Below are 18,724 nucleotides of genomic sequence, written 5' to 3' on the forward strand. Positions count from 1 at the left end.
GTGAGTAAACAGTACCTCTGAGCGCCATCAACCCGCCTGTAAATATACAAGAGAAGAAGAAGCTGTTAGAAAGGGGCGTTCCTCTGCTTGCTGTCCGCCATGCTGCTCAGCCTTCTCCGTCACAGCGGCCGCTGCCTGCTCACTCTCAGCTCGGTCCAGACTCTGAATAAAAGCTATTATTCCTCTCAGATGGCTAAACGTGTAGCTGTCGTGCTGGCAGGCTGCGGGGTTTATGATGGAAGTGAAATCCATGAGGCCTCTGCTGTTCTGGTCCATCTGAGCAGAGGAGGTGCAACTGTAAGTCTGCCTTATCTGTAGGATCTGAGCGAGGGTGGTTTAAGGTGTGAAGCGGAGGCTGGAAAAAGTACCAGAAACTAAAATTAACCACATCAGCGGTTAATCAGAATGATGCAATGTCTCAGATTGTAGTTATTACTGTGGTAATCGTCTTGTTTGTGGCCTGACCTCTATAAGCTGCTCAGCAACACTGAGTGACATTCATGAAGTTTAACTTGACTACAGGAAGTACAAACTACTGTTGTTGGTTTCTAAATGAAGGAAACACAGAAGTAGTTAATTAAGTTTCAGCAGTGTTGGTGATGGTCTGATTTGAATATTTAAATGAATAAATGAATTTGCTGGCTTGCTTCTCATTGGGCCTTTGTTGATTTATTCAAAGGATTTTATAGAAAACCCTCTAACTTTAATAGATTTTTTAGAACAAGCATGGGCAGTTGTAGACTAGGATCAACAGAGGCCAGTCCCCTGTTTTCATTCTCTCTTAACAGATGTTGGCCTGGAAGGGGTGGACTTATCCAGACTTTTCTAGTTTTGGTCTTGCACCCTTTTATGGCCCTTATACTAAGAACATAAATCAGTTTAAAAAACTAAACAAATTAAAGCTAATGTTTTAAGCTAAATCAGTTTAATAAAATATAATAGAATTCAACTTTATTGTCATTACATTGTCATAAGTATAAAGCAACAAAATTCACTCTGCATTTAACCCATCCCCTTGGGGATAAGGGTGGGTTTAGGGGTCCTGCTCAGGGACCCAGTCTTACCAAAAGGGATTTAGGGACCCAGTCTTACCAAAAGCCTAATGCCAGCTCAGTCGTTTAAATACCAGATCTGTTTAGGGCTTGGTATCATTATCCTTGATGAACACCAGAAGGATGTTGCTATGGAGCAGAACACTAGGGACCTTCACCTTGAACCACCCCCCGAAAAAAAACAAAAAACAAAACAACAACAATGAAAAACTGAGTTGCTGCACATTTCAGCTTAGCTTCAAACAGCAGCCTGGAGGCCAGTTAAAATATTTAATTCAATTCAGTTTATTTATATTGCGCCAATTTACAACACATGTAATTTAAGCCACTTTACAGTTCAACCAGATCATACAGTCATATGGATTGAAAGTTTTCTTTCTAAGGAAAACCAGTTGATTGCATCGACTGATTGACTCGAATGCAATCCCTCAGACTAAGCATGCTTGTAGTGACAGTGGAGAGGAAAATCTCCCTTTTAACATGAAGAAACCTCCAGCAGAACCAGGCTCAGTGTGAGCGGCCACCTGCCGAGGCCGACTGGGGTTCAAGGAGACGGAAGCAGAGATACAAAAGACAACTGTCAACCATTTGTCAAATATGCTCCACCATTTCTGATGAAGCATGCTCAAATATCCAACCTGAGTTTGATCTTATTCCAGTAGAAAAAAAAAGTTTTATTTACCTTTAACTTCCTGGGTTACTTCCCTTAATATGAACCGAATTTATATTGTTACTTGTTGGTAAATTGCTTGCTCAAAGGTTTTTGTCTCCTGCTTCCATTTCTCCTGGTAGCATTCTAAACTGAAACCTGAAACTTTAACATCCAGTTGCACAAATTCTTGCAGGTTTCTGAACGGTTTATTAGATTTTAATTTATAAATCCTTTTCATTTTGAAGCCAAGTTTTTATGCTGGCTCTCATACCGTTTGTTCCTGTCCGCTTTAAAGAGCTACTTCAGGTTTAAAGCTGACTATGCAACATTCTGCTCTAAATCACCTGCGATCCAATCATTGTGCCCTGTCGATGTTTATCCTGTGTGCATTCATCTTGCTTGTTGATCCATTTGTTTATATTTAAGTTGGTACCTTTTTTTAGCTGTAAAACATCCTTCCAAGGTGGATAATTTTGCTATCTCCTTGCTTTAAATTCAGAATAAACAGGGCCTTGAGGGCTTTGTATTAAAATTTCATATAAATTAGGGCTAAAACAATTAATCAGATTAATCATGATTAATCAATTATTGAAATAATTTAAATAACTTAAATTCAACAAATTTAGTACAAAATCATTAAATGGAGTATAGAGACTGTAAAAAATGCCTTCAAACTGACAGAGCAACCCACTTAGAGTAGTAATTATATCAGAATTGTAAAAAAATATATATATCAACATTGCATTTAAGATAAAAAAAAACAACCTTTTTCATCTGTCAATATGTTCTATCCCCAACTCCTCAAGTGAAAACATTTTAATTTCACTTTTTTTAATTTCGTAAAATAAATCTTCTTTAAGGAACCTTTGGCTATCTGATTATTCATTGATTAATTGAATGATAATCAACAGATTAATCAATTTCCAAAATAATCATTAGTTGCAGCCAAAATAGAAATCACTTTCTTTCTTCAACTTAGTGAGGTTCCCATTCGATTTAATTATGTTCTCATTTGTTTTTTTATTTATATAGTCCAGCAAATGTTGAACCATGTTTGCTAACTGCTTCTTCAGGTGCAGATGTTTGCTCCCAACGTCGACCAGATGCACGTGGTGAATCACCTGAAAGGTGAACCTTCTGGGGAGAAGAGAAACGTTCTGGTGGAGAGCGCACGGCTCGCCCGCGGGAACATCCAGGACCTGTCCAAGCTCAGCGTCAAAGACCACGATGCCATCATATTCCCGGGTTTGTTTGTTTTCAGAAGTTGGCCTGGAGGGTGGTGGAAGTGAAAGTTTTTGTCCAAAACCCTCTGGTTTTGTTATTTTTCAGGTGGTTTTGGGGCAGCAAAGAACCTGTGTACGTGGGCAGTGCAGGGGAAGGACTGTTCTGTAAACGAGGAAGTGAAGGCGGCTCTGCAGGCTTTCCACGGCGAAGGCAAACCCATCGGCCTCTGCTGCATCTCGCCCGTCCTGGCAGCCAAGGTGCTTCCTGGGTGTGAGGTCACCGTCGGCATCGAGAAGGACGACAAGTGAGTCTCAGTGGCTTCAGACAGTAAAACACCCAGAAAAAAATGGAATGAAAGAATTGCCCAATCCTGACTGTAAAAATACTTAATAACACTTAATACATCATAAGAAAGGTAATGGAGATTAATTTCCTAACTGCAGGTTTGGATTATTTATTTTTTTGTTTGTTTCTCCTTCCTCTTAACTCCGTGTGAAAGTGCCACAGAACCAAACTAATGAGCCCAAGTTCTTCTCAACGTTCAGACCAGTGAGGCTAAATGGCCACAAGAGTTTTGTTTTATGTAACAAGGAAGTGGTTTGAAAAAAAAGTAAGTAAAGTTGATGAGAAGCAAGTTTTCTATGAGAAAACCCAGAGAACTTGTTCCAAGCTCAGGCAGAGGCATTTAAAAGAAGCTGCAGGGATGTTTTATTTAGTTAAATATAAATAATTTATACCAGGGGTAACCAATTAAAAATCAGCGGCATCCGATTAAACAAAATCAACAACTAATAAAGGTCCAGAGACATTTTTTATTATAATCCTTTACTTTAAACAGCATTTAACATCAAAATAAAAAGCAGGTGTTTATGCATCCTTGTTATACATTGACTTTTTGAATAAAGAATATAAAAAACAGAAAGTTTTCCATTTTAAAATCTAAATTGTTTTTGAAGTACAGAGCAACAATCTTTCAGTTTGGTATATAGACAATTACCTGGCTAACTTTTTTTTTTTTTTTTTTTATAAAACACCTGAACCTTGAACATTATTTTTTTTCTATCTTCTTTTTCTTTCTGTTTTCTGTCTTAATGAGAGCAGTGGGCTTTATGCTGCCCTTCAAGGCTTTAAACCTGGGTTTGAATGGAGACAAAGCCATTCTCAAGCACATATTAAGGTGCTCATTATGAGCCTGGATCCATCCTGCTTCACAGCTGCAGGTTTAGCCAAACATACTCAGAAAATGTGCAGGGTCATCTTTGAGCACGCCATTTCACTTCTCTTTCACCAGTTCACCATGCTTCTTCCAGCAGTCCACACTTTCTCTGCTCTCTTTTTTTCTTTGTCTTCTCCGTCTTTCCCATCGACCGGCTTGCCACAGGTTTGCCTGCTGTGTCTAAAAGTAGCAGCAGCAGCAACCCAGACTGACAGCAGCTCATTGGCTAATTTGTATCCCGTGTAGCCTGGAGCCGGACGCTTTGGACAGCTTTACCATACACACATGAGAAGCGGTGCAAGTGACGTTTAGACACATGATTTAAATAACATTTGGTCCGAGGAGCAGGAGGCGGGTCTGGATCGGGACCCTGATCTGCTAAAGCCGGGCGTACTCTGCAAACACAGGGTTCCACCGTACAGTGTGAATTCACAGCTCATGATGCATGTTCAGCCCGATGCTCTGATGCGATCTACCGGCTCACACTGTACGTCTGAAAACCGTGTCAGACTCTGTTCCGCAGTGAGATGACGCTACTCAGACTTGTCTATCAGGAGGCCAAACGAGTAGAAGAGGAATATGACGCTCATTAGAGTAAACCGCACTGCTTTGGCAACTTGTGCAATTTTGTGCTGAAAGCCCTAAAAAGAAAAGGCGACAACGTATTTGGACAAAAAGATGGTTACTATGGTCTGTTAATTTTAAAGAAAGAAACAGAATCAAACATGTTTGATTTTCTCCCGACCTCACCATTCCTGATCAGGAGGTGGTTGTGAGAGGCTGATCGCCCCTGGTTACCCCCTGTACACTACACGACGCACGATCAGGCTGAAAGTTGGCCCTGATAGGAAAATTCTCGCATTAAATATTTTTCCTTTTGAAAATTCCATATTTCTCAGAACTTTAAACTTTGTTTCCCTCCCTCTCTCTCGGCTCAGGTACCCGGATACTGCCGACACGGCTGCAGCCATCAACCAGCTGGGCTGTAAACATGTCAGTAAGAGCGTGGGCGAGAGCCACGTGGACGAGAAGAACAAGCTGGTCACCACCTGCGCCTTCATGTGCAACGCCCCTATTCACGAAATCTTTGACGGAATCGGATCCATGGTGCAGGGTGTCCTGAAGCTGGCCTGATCCCACCCAGATTGTTGAGGACTAGAAACGAATGCTGGAGGGTAGATTTGCAAAGTTCTGTTTGTAGATGAGCTGATGCCTTGTATGTTTGAAACTTATTAAAAACTCCTGAACCTTTAGCTTTTTGGGGGTTAATTCTGACAGATTAATCATGTTGGTTTTTCATTTGTTTCACAAAAAAAAGGCTTTATTTCTCGGTTTTATTTATTCTATAAATCAATCAATAAAACAATTTGCATCAGAGTTTATTTCACATCAAGCACTTATATATAATATATAAATATTTACATTGTTTGTAATTTAATTTTCCACCCAGACACACTGTATGAAATTGTCCCCAGTCAGATTGTTCTCATGCCGTACACCTGCTGATGAGCATTGCTGTTCATTCTCAGATACGAGCCTAACACTGAGCACTCTGAAACCTTCTCAATGTTCCCAACCACATCAATCACTCCTTCCACTCCCTCTGCACTCAACACCGAAGATGCATTCAAGCTGAACTTCTCCACCAGGTCTTCCTGACTCAGTGGCTTCCTCCAGTGTCCATAAAAGGTATTACACCTGGCTGTGCAGCTTTCCCCCTGAGCTGTTTCTATCTGGACCTCACAGTACATGTTGTCGAAGCTCGGTTGGTTATCTGCAGGCGTCTCGATCTCGACTTTAGACAGCAGCTCCTTCAAAGCAGGCCGGTTGATTTGATCTTGGTCGAAGGACGCTACCGTCACACTGTTGTCCATCAGGGCTGAGCAGGCGTTGAACTGAAATGAGTGCCTGGCTTGATGCTCTGTGGTGGGTAAGGGGCAGTTGATGTATTTGGATGGAGGAACTCTGAGGGTGACTCGTTGGATCTGGCTGAGGTCAAAGATTGTCTCTTGGAGCTTTGCACGGGCAGACAGAGCAGCATCCACCAGCCAGTGCATGGCCAGATGAGCAGGGATGCGCTTGAACGCCACATCCTGATCTTCTAAAATCCACTTAAAGGCATTAGTAGCACAGTCTGGCATTGCTGAAGGGCTGTAGTCATTGTAGTAAACTCCCAGACCTCTATTCATGTCCAGTATGGCCTGGTTTCCTTCCAGTCCCATCGCTGCCAGCTGGGCAGCTTCTAAGCCTCTTCGAGCAGCATTCCCTATGTGGAGAGGTTTGGTTTGAGTGGCGGCGTTGGCTAAAGGTGCCCCAGCAGAGGAAGCTGCAATGGCCAGCGCATGACTGCACTGAGAAGGAGACAGGCCGAGGAGTTTGGCTGAGGCTGCGGCGCTTCCCATAACTCCAGCAACACTGGGGGGATGAAACCTGAGGGTTAAAGACACAGCAAAGGGTTACTGGAGGACCAGATGACTTCTTCCTTCCAAATATAGACCAACAATGATTGGTTCATGCCTGTGAACAGATGCCACCCTGCAAGACTTGGTATTTGGAGCAGAATGTAATCCTTGATTGATTGACTTTATTGATCTCACAGTGGCGAAATTTCCTCGTTACATCAGCTCAAATAGTCAAAAAGAGACTATTTTATAGCAGGATTATTATACAAGGTTATTGCACTGGGTACTTACATGGGTATTTATATAGATAGATATTTATATATATATATATATATATATATATATATATATATATATATATATATATATATATAGCTATTGCACTGGGTGTCAAATATAAAGAAACAGGTTGTTGCACAGAGTATTAAAGATGAAATGATGAAAAATAGATGAGGCCAAACAAAGGCTAACACTTAAAAAAAGACTGTGAAACAGTTTAGACTAGAGGTTCACCTTTAAGAAAGAGAATAGCCTGAGCTACGATAACAGTTTAGTTTTTATCAATGCAAACTCATTGTTTACACAGACAAGTAAAATCTACATGAGAATCAGAAGAAAAACTGAAATTTTCTCTAGAAGTGAAAAATGGTAGAACCCTATTACAAAAGTCCTGAGAGAGTGGCAGAGTGGTTTATCTGAAACATTTACTGAGGAGGGCTGAATAGAAACACGCTCCAAATATTTATGCTTTATCTAGACTGAAACAATTATTTGGACTAATCCTGACCAACTGATTATTAAAATCATTTAGTAATTAATTAATCACAACTGGAATATCCAGACTAATGCCTTTAGCTGACAGAGCAAAACACTTTTACAATTTACCAGATGTATTAGAAAATATAACGTTTGGTCTTTAAAACAGAAAACTATTTTTTTGTCCATCATTATGCTGCATCCAGAACTTCACAAGTGGAATAGTTTTAGTTTCACTTGGTTTAAATGTTGAAAAAAAATTATCTTCAAGGGACTGTTCGCTATTAGATTATTGTTTCATTGAAAAAAAAAACAATCTTTAGTTCCAACTTGATATGTAAAAATACAAAAATCTGTTCCCTCAGATCCACTGAACAATTCTGTATTATTTTGTTAAGAGACTGTCACATAGAATCAGACAAAAATTTTAGAACATTTATGGCAGAAACATGAAAAACATGCAAAAATGTCCAGGTTAATTGAAGGCCCACTAATCCCTGATGAACAAAATTCACTTAAAAAAAATTAAGAGTATTAAAAAGAGAAACAATAATTCACTTCCTCCATAATTTATAGTCTTAAATCAACTTTAGGTGCTTTTTAATAATCTTGAGAATGAGCCTTTTTTAGCTCCAAAGTAAAAATTGATTAAGATTTCACCTTTCAGGGATGTTGTAGGCCTCCTTGGAGAATCTCATCAGCCGCCCTTGCACCTCGATGCCAACATTAAACGCCAACAGCAGGTCTAGACCAGAAGGCCTGCTGGGCAGCGTCTCCGCCAGCGCCAGCAGAGCAGGCAGAACGGCTCCAGAGGGGTGAGTAGCTGGATGCCAAGTGTCGTCAAAGTCCATGGAGTGAACCTTGGGTTACAGAGGTTATCCAAGATCCTAATTATACAGAGCTTTGCAAAAAAATTTTTATTTTGTCAAGTTAAAACCACAAACCCTGTTTTTTTTTTTTTTTTTTATTGAGATTTTTATTTTATTTATTTTTTTATTGAGATTTTATACTAGCACAAATAACATATCAATTTAAAGCGCACTTTGAAATTTTATAATGAAATAAATGAGGTTTTGACATGTAAAATTTGGAAAGGCTTGAGCCGGAGGCATTTTTCAAAAGATACTAAATTGGCAAACTTACTGCGATGCCGTTGACAAAAGCAGCATAATAAGGAGGCAGAGTTATCTCTGATCTTCCCCAAATACTGCTCCTGTATTCAGATGTGAAGTGCTGCAATCAAAAAAATTTACACAAATGATCTTTACTAAACAGTGGAGCTTCCAGGTTTTACTCAGAGATCATCTCAGTATAATTATGACTTAGATAGATGGTTGTTGTGTTGGAAAAACAAATGATTTTACTCCTCTCGCTTTACCTGGCTGTACCTAAGAGCCTTTTGGAAGACATCTGTCCTGGTTCCTAGCAGTCCTACACCCAGGGTGTCCAACATCATCCTTTTGCTCCTGTTTATCACCACATCTGTCAGCTGAGAGGACCTTAATGCATGGATTCCTGCTCCAAAGCTCTCTGTAATACCCTGCAAAGGTGAAGCACAGCAATTCAGAGACAAACACTAATTGTTACTAAAATATATGTAGATGTGAGAGAAATAATTAGATTAAGTATAAATATTTTTGAAATACAAATACAATGGAGTAAATTCTGCAGAGAAAATGCTGGAAAAATGTCAATCTCTCAGAAATCAGCAGTACCTTGCGCAGCATTGTTTGCACTCAGCCAGTGTCTGGTGTGAAGAAACAACTTAAAGGATGCTTGTCTTTTATAGTAAAATAACCTGCCCGAGGGCTGGTCTGCCAAATTTCCAGAGTGGCAAAAATCCAGCTGTCTGGTGAGAAGTGTGTACTTTCACAATGACTTGATGTTGCCTTATCACTTTTTTTTTAATCTGACCGTTTTCAGAATCGTCCTGCAAGATGTTTTGCTTTTGCTTTTGTGGCAACAGCTTCAGCTGAAGTGGTACATTCAATTTGGAAATATAACATAATTTTTGGAGATGGGGATTAAAAACTAAAACTGAGGTTTTTAGCCCATATTAACAATGATTGCGTTTGGGAGGGAAAAAAAAGGGGAAACTCGCAAGCATCAGAAAGTTATCGCTGTCAAGAACGGGAGTGACTGAATCATGCTGCGGGAGTTTTATGCTGTAGGAGAGACTAACAGGCTCCACGGATTAGATGACATCATATGTAAATGCCCTTATGAAGAAATGTATAAGTAACATGTCACATATATCATCAAGATTTTAAAGCTTGAGAAAACATGGGTCTTCCAACAGGCAGTGACCGTCAGTAAACAGCAGAACAACAAGGTCAACGTTTTGGAGTGCCCCTATAAGAAAAGAAGTGATTTTAATCTGGCTGAAAAGACTTAATATACAGTTAAAGGTGTCCTTTAAATGTATGTAAAAATGTGAATATAAGGGAAGAAATAAAACATTAAAAGCTTAAATAAATAATGTGATCTCTTGTTATTTGGCATTAGGTAAAACCAAATAATTGTTATTATCTAAACCGACCCAAAACAGGGAGATCTTTGTTTGTTTTAACTGTGGATAGTGAGAAGAAAAAATTGTTTTTGGTCTATTTATAGAATGAATTTTATTATCTGGATTCAAAAGTATGTAAATTTCTCATTTATGTTTTCAAGCTTGAAATGCAACAACTTTAAATTTTATTGAATCCTAATGAATGCACATACTTTCAGACATTGAGTAAAGTTTACTTTAGATTTTTATTCAGGGAAATGTATTTAAAAAACCTGCTACTATCTTTCATATTTTCTTTTACAATAATTGTATTTTATTTAAATCAGAGGCCATTGAAGTTCAGTGTTTGGAAATAGGAACTTCTGCAAAGGGAAACATGTCACGAGTCTAAAACAAGTCACACACCCACAACCACCTGACGAAGCACATTTCATTTTAAACAGCTAAAAAGAGAACTCTTACCCAGCTTAGACCAGAGGCTGGAAATGGACGAAATTAGAAAATTACAAAAAATAGAATACTTTGAAGGTTTATGTTATATGATGTCAATAAAACAGATGTCTGACTGAACAGGATTTACAAAAATCACAGTAAAATGATGCAATCTTAGAAATGACAAGTTGCGGTTTAAAAAGTTCAGTTATAAAATATGCTTTAGAATTTCTTTTTCGCAGGAAAATAATCTCACCCTGAAATCTTTGATACATTTTTAATAAATGTATTGAATAATAATAAAAAAAGAATCACTCTTTTTAATATCCTTTAAACAAAATGTAAGTAAGCCTTCAAATATATTTTTTATCTAATTTTAATTGTGTGCTAGTATCACTTTAAGCAGCACTGTGTGCATTGGTAGAGGTGGGAATTGGATCATCCCAAGCTCTGAAATCACAGGAAATTAAAAAACAAAAAAAGGAGAGCACTTATTTACTAAATCACCGTTCCTCCACAGTGATCTGACCTAAACGCTGCAGGGAGAGACGTGAGAGGAAAGAGCATGAGAGTGGATCCAACCCTCAGCATGATGTAAAGAAAAAGAGGAATGGTCAAAAGTCCTTCTCCATTGATGTTCCAGTCTTGTGCAATATTAGAGAGAATAGCATTTACAGCTGTCCTTATAGAAGCAGGAAGAGCAGAAGCACCAATGATGGTAGTTAATTAACAAGAATGTAAAGTAAAATTACACATGTGTCAAAATGTGTTATTTTCTCCCCACTGAATACATAAACTCAAAATTAAGTTGGTTTTAAAAAAACAGTAATTAATTTTAAAGCCATTGAAACATCTTTATCTGAATTAAAAATAGAGATCCTGTAAATAATCTTCAGTTGTTGTTTAATCTTTCTGGATGCATATTTAATTAATAAATGTTCAGTGAAAATAAATGTTTGCATTTTAAAGCCCCATACTAATCTTTAACCACTGAATTAAAAAAGACAAGTTTTGGAAATGATTTAGTACTGAAGTTAATATTAGGATAATTACCTGGATCAATACCCTTTTCATATTTTTCCCTTACAGTTCTTGTTTTTACTGAATACATCCAGTAACAAGGTTCCACAGCCTTTAGAAACTTTAAATGAGCTATTTTTATTTTTCCATTTTCTTCCCAATCATATTTTATCATTTGCTGGACAGAAGTTTGTTTCCACATTAGTCTTTCCACAAAAATCACACACTGTGTTTTCTGTAATGAGACATCATGCGTATTTAGATTATATTTCATTAATGTTTGATCTGGAAGACACCTAAGAAATATTGGCTCAGAGAACATATGCTATGATTTTTATTCCTCTTTCGAGCAATCCAGTTCCCAACTTCCTCAAAAAAGTCCTCTGTTGTTTAAACCTCAAATTGCACTTCAGCATTTCATTCTTTTTGCTGTCAAACCTTAACATCACTCAGGAGGACAGGCACATATGTCTGGTATATATGTGTATTTCTCTCCCTATCCTAAACAATCTCCCTAAGCAATAGTTTAATTAACTTATTTGTCCATAAATCAGGGATAACCCCCCCCCCCCCCCCCCCCCCAAAAAAAAAAACAAAAAACCCATAACAAAGTCATCTGAAAGGGTTTTCCTTCATTAAAAAATTTCATTTTTTCCCAAGAGACTTCTTAACTCATGCTAATTTACATGGGGTTATAGCTGCTTTTAAAGGTCAGATTCTGACCCTTAAAACTGCATGGATAAACCATTTTTGTCTAATCATTGTGACCAAATGGAAACAGCAAAATATATTAGAATTGTGGAAAGTCAAACGATAGTCATACCGCACAGAGGCTGCATACAGGTCCTTCTCAAAATATTAGCATATTGTGATAAAGTTCATTATTTTACATAATGTAATGATAAAACTTGAACATTCATATATTTTAGATTCATTGCACACTAACTGAAATATGTCAGGCCTTTTAGTGTCTTAATGGTAATGACTTTGGCATACAGCTCATGAAAACCCAAAATTCACATCTCACAAAATTAGCATATCATGAAAAAGATCTCTAAACGAGCTATAATCATCTGAATCAACAAATTAACTCTAAACACCTGCAAAAGATTCCTGAGGCCTTTAAAACTCCCAGCCTGGTTCATCACTTAAAACCCGAATCATGGGTGAGACTGGCGACCTGACTGCTGTCCAGAAGGCCATCATTGACACCTTCAAGCAAGAGGGTAAGACACAGAAAGATATTTCTGAATGATTGGCTGTTCCTAGAGTGCTGTATCAAGGCACCTCAGTGGGAATACTGTGGGAAGGAAAATGTGTGGCAGAAAATAATGCACAACAAGAAGAGGTGACCGGACCCTGAGGAAGATTTTGGAGAAGGGCCGATTCCAGACCTTGGGGGACCTGAGGAAGCAGTGGACTGAGTCTGGAGTAGAAACATCCAGAGCCACAAATGCACAGGTGTGTGCAGGAAATGGGCTACAGGTGCCGCATTCCCCAGGTCAAGCCACTTTTGAACCAGAAACAGTGGTAGAGGCACCTGACCAGGGTTACAGAGAAGCAGCACTGGACTGTTGCTCAGTGGTCCAAAGTACTTTATTCGGATGAAAGCGAATTTTAGATTTGGAAATCAAGGTGCCAGAGTCTGGAGGAAGACTGGGGAGAAGGAAATGCCGAAAATGCCAGAAGTCCAGTGTCAAGTACCCACAGTCAGTGATGGTCTGGGGTGCCATGTCAGCTGATGGTGTTGGTCCACTGTGTTTTATCAAGGCCAGGGTCAATGCAGCTATCAATCAGGAGATTTTGGAGCACTTCATGCTTCCATCTGCTTAAAGGCTTTATGGAGATGAAGATTTTATTTTTCAGCATGACCTGGCACCTGCTCACAGTGCCAAAACCACTGCTAAATGGTTCACTGACCATGGTATCACTGTGCTCAATTGGCCTGCCTACTTTCCTGACATGAACCCCATAGAGAATCTGTGGGATATTGTGAAGAGTAAGTTGAGAGACGTAAGACCCAACACTGTGGATGAGCTAAAGGCCGCTATTGAAGAATCCTGGGCCTCCATAAGACCTCAGCAGTGCCACAGGCTGATTGCCTCTGTGCCACGCCGCATTGAAGGATTGGATTTCTGACCAAGTATTGAGTGCATAACTGTACATAATTATTTGAAGGTTGACTTTTTTTGTATTAAGAAGACTTTTCTTTTATTGGTCGGATGAAATATGCAAATTTTGTGAGATAGAAATTTTGGGTTTTCATGAGCTGTATGCCAAAATCATCCTTATTAAGAAAATAAAAGACATGAAATATTTCAGTTAGTGTGCAATGAATCTATAATGTATGAACGTTCAAGTTTTATCGTTACATTATGGAAAATAATTAACTTTATCACAATATGCTAATATTTTGAGAAGGACCTGTATATCGATTCAATCAGATGAAGACATTTAAAACAGTATGTAAAATCATTTTGAAATAACTCATTATGTACATTATCTTCTGCTAAATAATATGGACTCCTCATACCTTCATTATTATAATTATTATTGTATTTTCTGTCTTTTCTGAGGATCTTTTGATGCAAGTCCCCTTAAGGTCAATCATTTGCTGTTTTTTCTTCTCCAAATTCTGAGCACATTTAGTTTTATTCTTTCCTGGTGGGGAGGCTGCATTTACATCTCCAGGACAATGGGTGGCACTCTTGCAATGTTTTATAATCATTTCTTCAAAGAAATAACAAATATCTTGTGAAGTGATCTGGGCATCTCTTTGATAATTGAAGTAATCAGGGGAAGATAAGCAGCTCTGTGCTGACAGTAATACAGAAGAATAATGACTCACTGGTAAATTAGCAGAAGCTGAAAAAACAACAACATAACCGTAGCATATTTTGGTTGTGATGACCAGATAGGGGAGCATGTTTCAATAGCTGGGTGCCACAATAAAACCAGAGGTCATAGGTCATCAAATATATTAGAGAAAAGCATTGGAGGATATAAAAGGACCTCAGCATTCATGAATAAATACATAAACTTCTTCCACAATATTATGCAGATGCTTCTAAGAAAATATATAGTTTTTATTGCCATGTTTAGAATATATTTTTTACCTGATTAGCTAAAATAAATGAAGTGGTTTAGTGGTGGTTTTGATGCGTTTATTTCTATTAATTTTAATAAGTATGGCTTGCAGATAAAAAAATGTAAACTTAAAAAAATAATGAAAAAAACAATAACCCGAGGCATAAAAGGGCTTTTGACAAAATCAGCCTAATTTCAAATCAGACTGTAAGTCAGTACTCCTTTTGCATGATTACTAAAGGAAAACATTCTCACAATTAGGACTGAAACAATTCATTGGATTATTCATAAATAATCGATTATTGAAATAATCAACTAATTTAGTAATTGACTAATTGTTAACTGGAATATAGAGAATGTAAAATAGGCATTTAGCTGACAGAGAAACCCACTTAGAGCAGTATTTATATCAAAATTGTAAAAAAACAAAAATCAACATTTTAGATTTAGGATAAAGAAAAACTTTTCAGTCTCAATATGCTCAATGCAGAACTCCTCAAGTGGAAATGTTTTAGTTTCACCTGTTTTTTTTTCCTGTTAAAATCTTCTTGACAGGAAAACTACACACAAAATTGTCAGAGTTAGAGAATATTGTTGCCATGACCAAATCTCCTAAAGGACTCATCTCTAAGATTTATAGTTTACTGTCGGGCTCTGACTCCTCAGGTTATGATGCTATGAAGCTGGTGTGGGAGCATGACCTAGTATGTTTCCTGATGTTTCAGACCTTTGTCATAAATGCAAAATACATAGGGGGGCATTTATTCATTTATTCTGGTCTTGTAATTGTATTCAAATTTTTTGGAAAGCAGTTCATGTTATGATACAAGAGATCATTGGTAAACAGCTCTCATTTACTCCCTCCTTCTGTCTTTTTAATCATGCTTCAGACACTCTACTTTATGCAGATACTAAACGTTTGCTTGTCATTCTCTTATTTCTGGTCAAGAAACGTATATTACTGAGATGGTCAGCACCTCAGCCCCCTACAGTTGATATGTGGAGTCTGACAAATTCCAGAGGATCTGGAACCCACTGCAATCTTTCTTACAGAGAATGTAATTTCTTTTTGTGTGTGTGTTTTTTTTTTAATCATTTTCCCTTCTCTTTTTTTACACTCAGTATATTATTCATGTGGCTGTCCAACGGTTTCAACTATGGTGAACCATGACTGGGAATGTCTGTTTGTACTTTGTGTGTGTAGAATGTATGTAGGCTTTATTTATTTATTTTTTATATATGGACACTGCAATGCTCTTTGTTGTTTTGGGGTGGGCTGTTTTTGTTAACTTTTGTTAATTTTTACATAAAGTTGTGAAAATCAAAAAGAAAAAAAAATATTTTTTAAGAAACCTTTGGCTATCCGATTAATCAAAAAAATAATAACAGATAATAACAATAAAATAACAGATTGATCAATTTGTGTGACACATTTAACCCATAGAAGGACACTGATTTATCTTGAGAAATATAAAGTAAAATCAAATTGTTGATAATATAAGACAAAGTTTATTGGTCTTAACACCATCTCAACACTGGACCTCATGTTACTTTGATTTTTATCTTCCTTCCTCTAAACACTGGGATATTAATCTGAAATGCCAAACCTACCTTTATATGAAAAGAGGAACATCTAAGTAGATTATAGCAAAAAATAAATAAATAAATAAATCCTTTTTCCATTGTCATGTGATTGTTTTCTTAAAATAAAACACAAACTGTATTTTGGATTAGCTGAAATAATAAAATTAAAAAAGTGTTTAATGCATTTATCGAATTGAACAGTTTAATTGAATTAATTCACTGAAATAAATGAACTTTTATGTCATATTATATTCAAATTTGATGGTGGTGCCAATGTGGAAACTGGAGACATTGGCTTTCCTCCTCTCTCCATCCTTGTCTGTCCATATTCTAGAGTGGGCAATAAACCACCGCATCCCCTACAGCAGCATCTCAACAGTTAAATGTTCATTTATCAGTCACCTCTGTATGGACGCGCACACACGCACATGGTAAGCCCAGGCTTCATAAGCAGGCTGCCTGTCAGTGGCACCTCCACTGATCCTCCTGCTGCAGCGCACAGCGGCGCACAGAACATGGCACTGGCCGATACGGAGCGCGCAGCGTCCGGCTGCGGGGAGTCTGGCTCCCCGTTCTCAGAGATCATCGAGTTGAACGTCGGCGGACAGGTTTATGTGACCAGACACAAAACTCTGATCGCCGTACCGGACTCTCTCCTGTGGAACATGTTCAGTAAGAAGTCCCCCAAGGAGCTGGCGAGAGACAGCAAAGGACGCTTCTTCTTAGACAGGGACGGCTTCTTGTTCCGATACATCCTAGATTACCTGAGAGACCTGAACCTGGTTCTGCCGGACTATTTTCCGGAGAAAAGCCGCCTGCAGAGGGAGGCGGACTTTTTCCTGCTGCGGGACCTGGCGAAGCGCCTCAGCCCGCGGATGAGTAAAGACAACTCGATCAGCGAGGATGTGAGCCAGAGCGACACGGAGGACGCAGCGCAGTGCTGCTCCTCCGGGGAGACATTACGCGCCCTGTCCACCAGCGGGGCCATGCGCTCCCCGTCTCTGGACTCCAGAAAATCCGGCTACATCACCATAGGGTACCGCGGCTCCTACACGATCGGCAGAGACATCCAGACCGATGCCAAGTTCAGGAGGGTGGCGCGCATCACCGTGTGCGGTAAAACCTCTCTGGCCAAGGAGGTGTTCGGGGACACGCTGAACGAGAGCAGGGACCCGGACAGGCCCCCGGAAAGATACACCTCCCGCTATTACCTCAAGTATAATTTTCTGGAGCAGGCGTTTGACAAGCTGACAGAGGCGGGTTTTCATATGGTGGCCTGCAGCTCCACGGGCACCTGCGCATACACCAGCAATGATCCAAACGAGGACAAGATCTGGACAAGCTACACTGAATATGTCTTCTGTCGGGAATAAACTCCTTCGTGCCATTTTAATATAAAAAGTATAGTAAAATATAGAGAGGACTGTATTTACAGACATACAAGGTATTGTCCTGGATAGGGGAGAGAATAACTAGATAAAATGAGGCAGCAGAAAAAAATAATACACACAGTTCTGTCTCCAATTAACCTGAGAAAATAATTTTCAGGGTCTAAGCACCACAAAGGGTGTTGTTTTGTCTAACTTACATAACTCTCCATTGTGTTTTCTCATTGCAAAGCCCTACCCTTTTTAAATAATAATAATAAAAAACACTTCTTACTTACTTTATTTAGAAATATAAATCTGATATAAATTGGATCAAATGGTTTTTACCCAACAACAAAGCTTTTTAATTACACCCAGATGCATTCCATGGTTTATTATTTATATTTTTCTTTTTTTCAATTCTTCTGCCTCAAAATAAGAACAATACCCTCTTAACCCAAAATGAAAGTATTTTCAGCAAAGGGATCAACAGGTGTTAAATTACCCATTAAGTATTCAGCACTAATTGATAGGAACCTTTCTCTGCCACCTTTTTTGTAACGTAAATGTATATTTGTATTACTAATAGATTAATATGATACATTTTTAATTTGTTTTATAAATAATGCACAGTGGTAATTAACATTTTTTTCTCCAAAATTATTATTAGCTATTATTTAGTCCATAAACGAAGGATCAAACATGTTTAATGAGTCATAAGAGAATTTAGATTTGGACTTTTGACTAGAACGTACCCCTCATCAACTTGCCAGGGTCTCACTAATCATTGATTTGGCATTAGATCTTTGTTGAATATTTCAGACTTTTCTAAAGGTTTTGCACTAATAGAATAGAATAGAAATATGTTTGTTTCCCCTATTGCCATTAGTGGCCTTTATTTGACAATTGAATTGACCTGGATGGGGTCAAACTTGATTCGGACCTTATACATCTTGCTCCAGAAAAGCAAAGAACACTTGATTCGGACTTACTTCTCAAGGATTTGTTAATTCAAACTTGCTGTTTTGAAACGTGAAATTGCTGATTTAAAGCAAGAAGCGTGACTCAGACGTATTTGTCAGTGACCTAACCTGAAGAACTCTTAGACCTGATTTGAGTTTGCAAACCACTAACCTAAAACTGTTTTCCAAACATTTGATGCTTGATTGGATGTTGAAAAAAAAATACATATAAACACCTCACCATCTGCCCCTCCCCCTGCATGGTAAACACCAGCGAACACCGCCATCTTCATTGCCTTTGCTATAGTCATATCTGACTCAGTGCTAAACTGTGTAACGTCCAGGAGCTGACGTGAACTGTTTAATATTCATTGTCAATGTACATTCAGGGCTTACTTGTTTGCCCACGTTTTGTAGTTTCTTCTAGTAGTTTTTACTACTGCAATGATCATTAATGTATA

The 18,724-nt window shown here is 38.3% G+C and overlaps 3 protein-coding genes across 4 annotated transcripts; 2 read left to right on the forward strand and 1 right to left on the reverse strand.

Annotated features, from left to right (window-relative positions):
* Positions 1-66: 66 nt before the first annotated feature.
* On the forward strand, positions 67-5,427 carry zgc:162944 (uncharacterized protein LOC569993 homolog). Its single transcript, XM_038302408.1, has 4 exons — positions 67-297; positions 2,778-2,949; positions 3,034-3,232; positions 5,083-5,427. The coding sequence occupies exons 1-4, from the start codon at positions 100-102 to the stop codon at positions 5,276-5,278; spliced, it is 765 nt and encodes a 254-aa protein (XP_038158336.1). The 5' UTR covers positions 67-99; the 3' UTR covers positions 5,279-5,427.
* acod1 (aconitate decarboxylase 1) lies at positions 5,398-17,271 on the reverse strand. 2 transcript variants are annotated; one of them, XM_038302405.1, is made up of 6 exons: positions 16,337-17,271; positions 10,274-10,290; positions 8,681-8,842; positions 8,446-8,535; positions 7,963-8,162; positions 5,398-6,574 (listed from the first exon to the last, which is right to left on the reverse strand). In XM_038302405.1, exons 1-6 carry the CDS (start codon positions 16,518-16,520, stop codon positions 5,620-5,622), a joined length of 1,608 nt encoding a protein of 535 aa, XP_038158333.1. In that variant the 5' UTR covers positions 16,521-17,271; the 3' UTR covers positions 5,398-5,619. The 2 variants fall into 2 exon arrangements, with proteins under 2 accessions (XP_038158333.1, XP_038158335.1); XM_038302407.1 differs by lacking the exons at positions 10,274-10,290; positions 16,337-17,271 and adding an exon at positions 9,018-9,310 and having other exon boundaries at positions 5,400-6,574.
* kctd12.1 (potassium channel tetramerisation domain containing 12.1) lies at positions 16,600-17,307 on the forward strand. The gene has a single exon (XM_038302399.1). The coding sequence runs from the start codon at positions 16,600-16,602 to the stop codon at positions 17,305-17,307; it is 708 nt and encodes a 235-aa protein (XP_038158327.1).
* The last annotated feature ends 1,417 nt before the right edge of the window (positions 17,308-18,724 follow it).

This window comes from Cyprinodon tularosa, unplaced genomic scaffold (genome assembly GCF_016077235.1).
Source record: "Cyprinodon tularosa strain WSP-4 unplaced genomic scaffold, ASM1607723v1 ctg49, whole genome shotgun sequence".
Taxonomy (NCBI): Eukaryota; Metazoa; Chordata; class Actinopteri; order Cyprinodontiformes; family Cyprinodontidae; genus Cyprinodon; species Cyprinodon tularosa.

Bases quoted from the DNA above. Each gene is read 5' to 3' on its own strand.
- zgc:162944 (XM_038302408.1), top strand. From the start codon at position 100: ATGCTGCTCAGCCTTCTCCGTCACAGCGGCCGCTGCCTGCTCACTCTC. The intron at 2,950-3,033 runs GTTTGTTTGTTT...GTTATTTTTCAG, and splicing joins CGATGCCATCATATTCCCGG to GTGGTTTTGGGGCAGCAAAG. The intron at 3,233-5,082 runs GTGAGTCTCAGT...CTCTCGGCTCAG, and splicing joins GGCATCGAGAAGGACGACAA to GTACCCGGATACTGCCGACA.
- acod1 (XM_038302405.1), bottom strand. From the start codon at position 16,520: ATGATCTCTGAGAACGGGGAGCCAGACTCCCCGCAGCCGGACGCTGCG. The intron at 8,536-8,680 runs GTAAAGCGAGAG...TTTTGATTGCAG, and splicing joins AGGCTCTTAGGTACAGCCAG to CACTTCACATCTGAATACAG. The intron at 8,163-8,445 runs GTAAGTTTGCCA...CTGTAACCCAAG, and splicing joins CTTTTGTCAACGGCATCGCA to GTTCACTCCATGGACTTTGA.
- kctd12.1 (XM_038302399.1), top strand. From the start codon at position 16,600: ATGTTCAGTAAGAAGTCCCCCAAGGAGCTGGCGAGAGACAGCAAAGGA.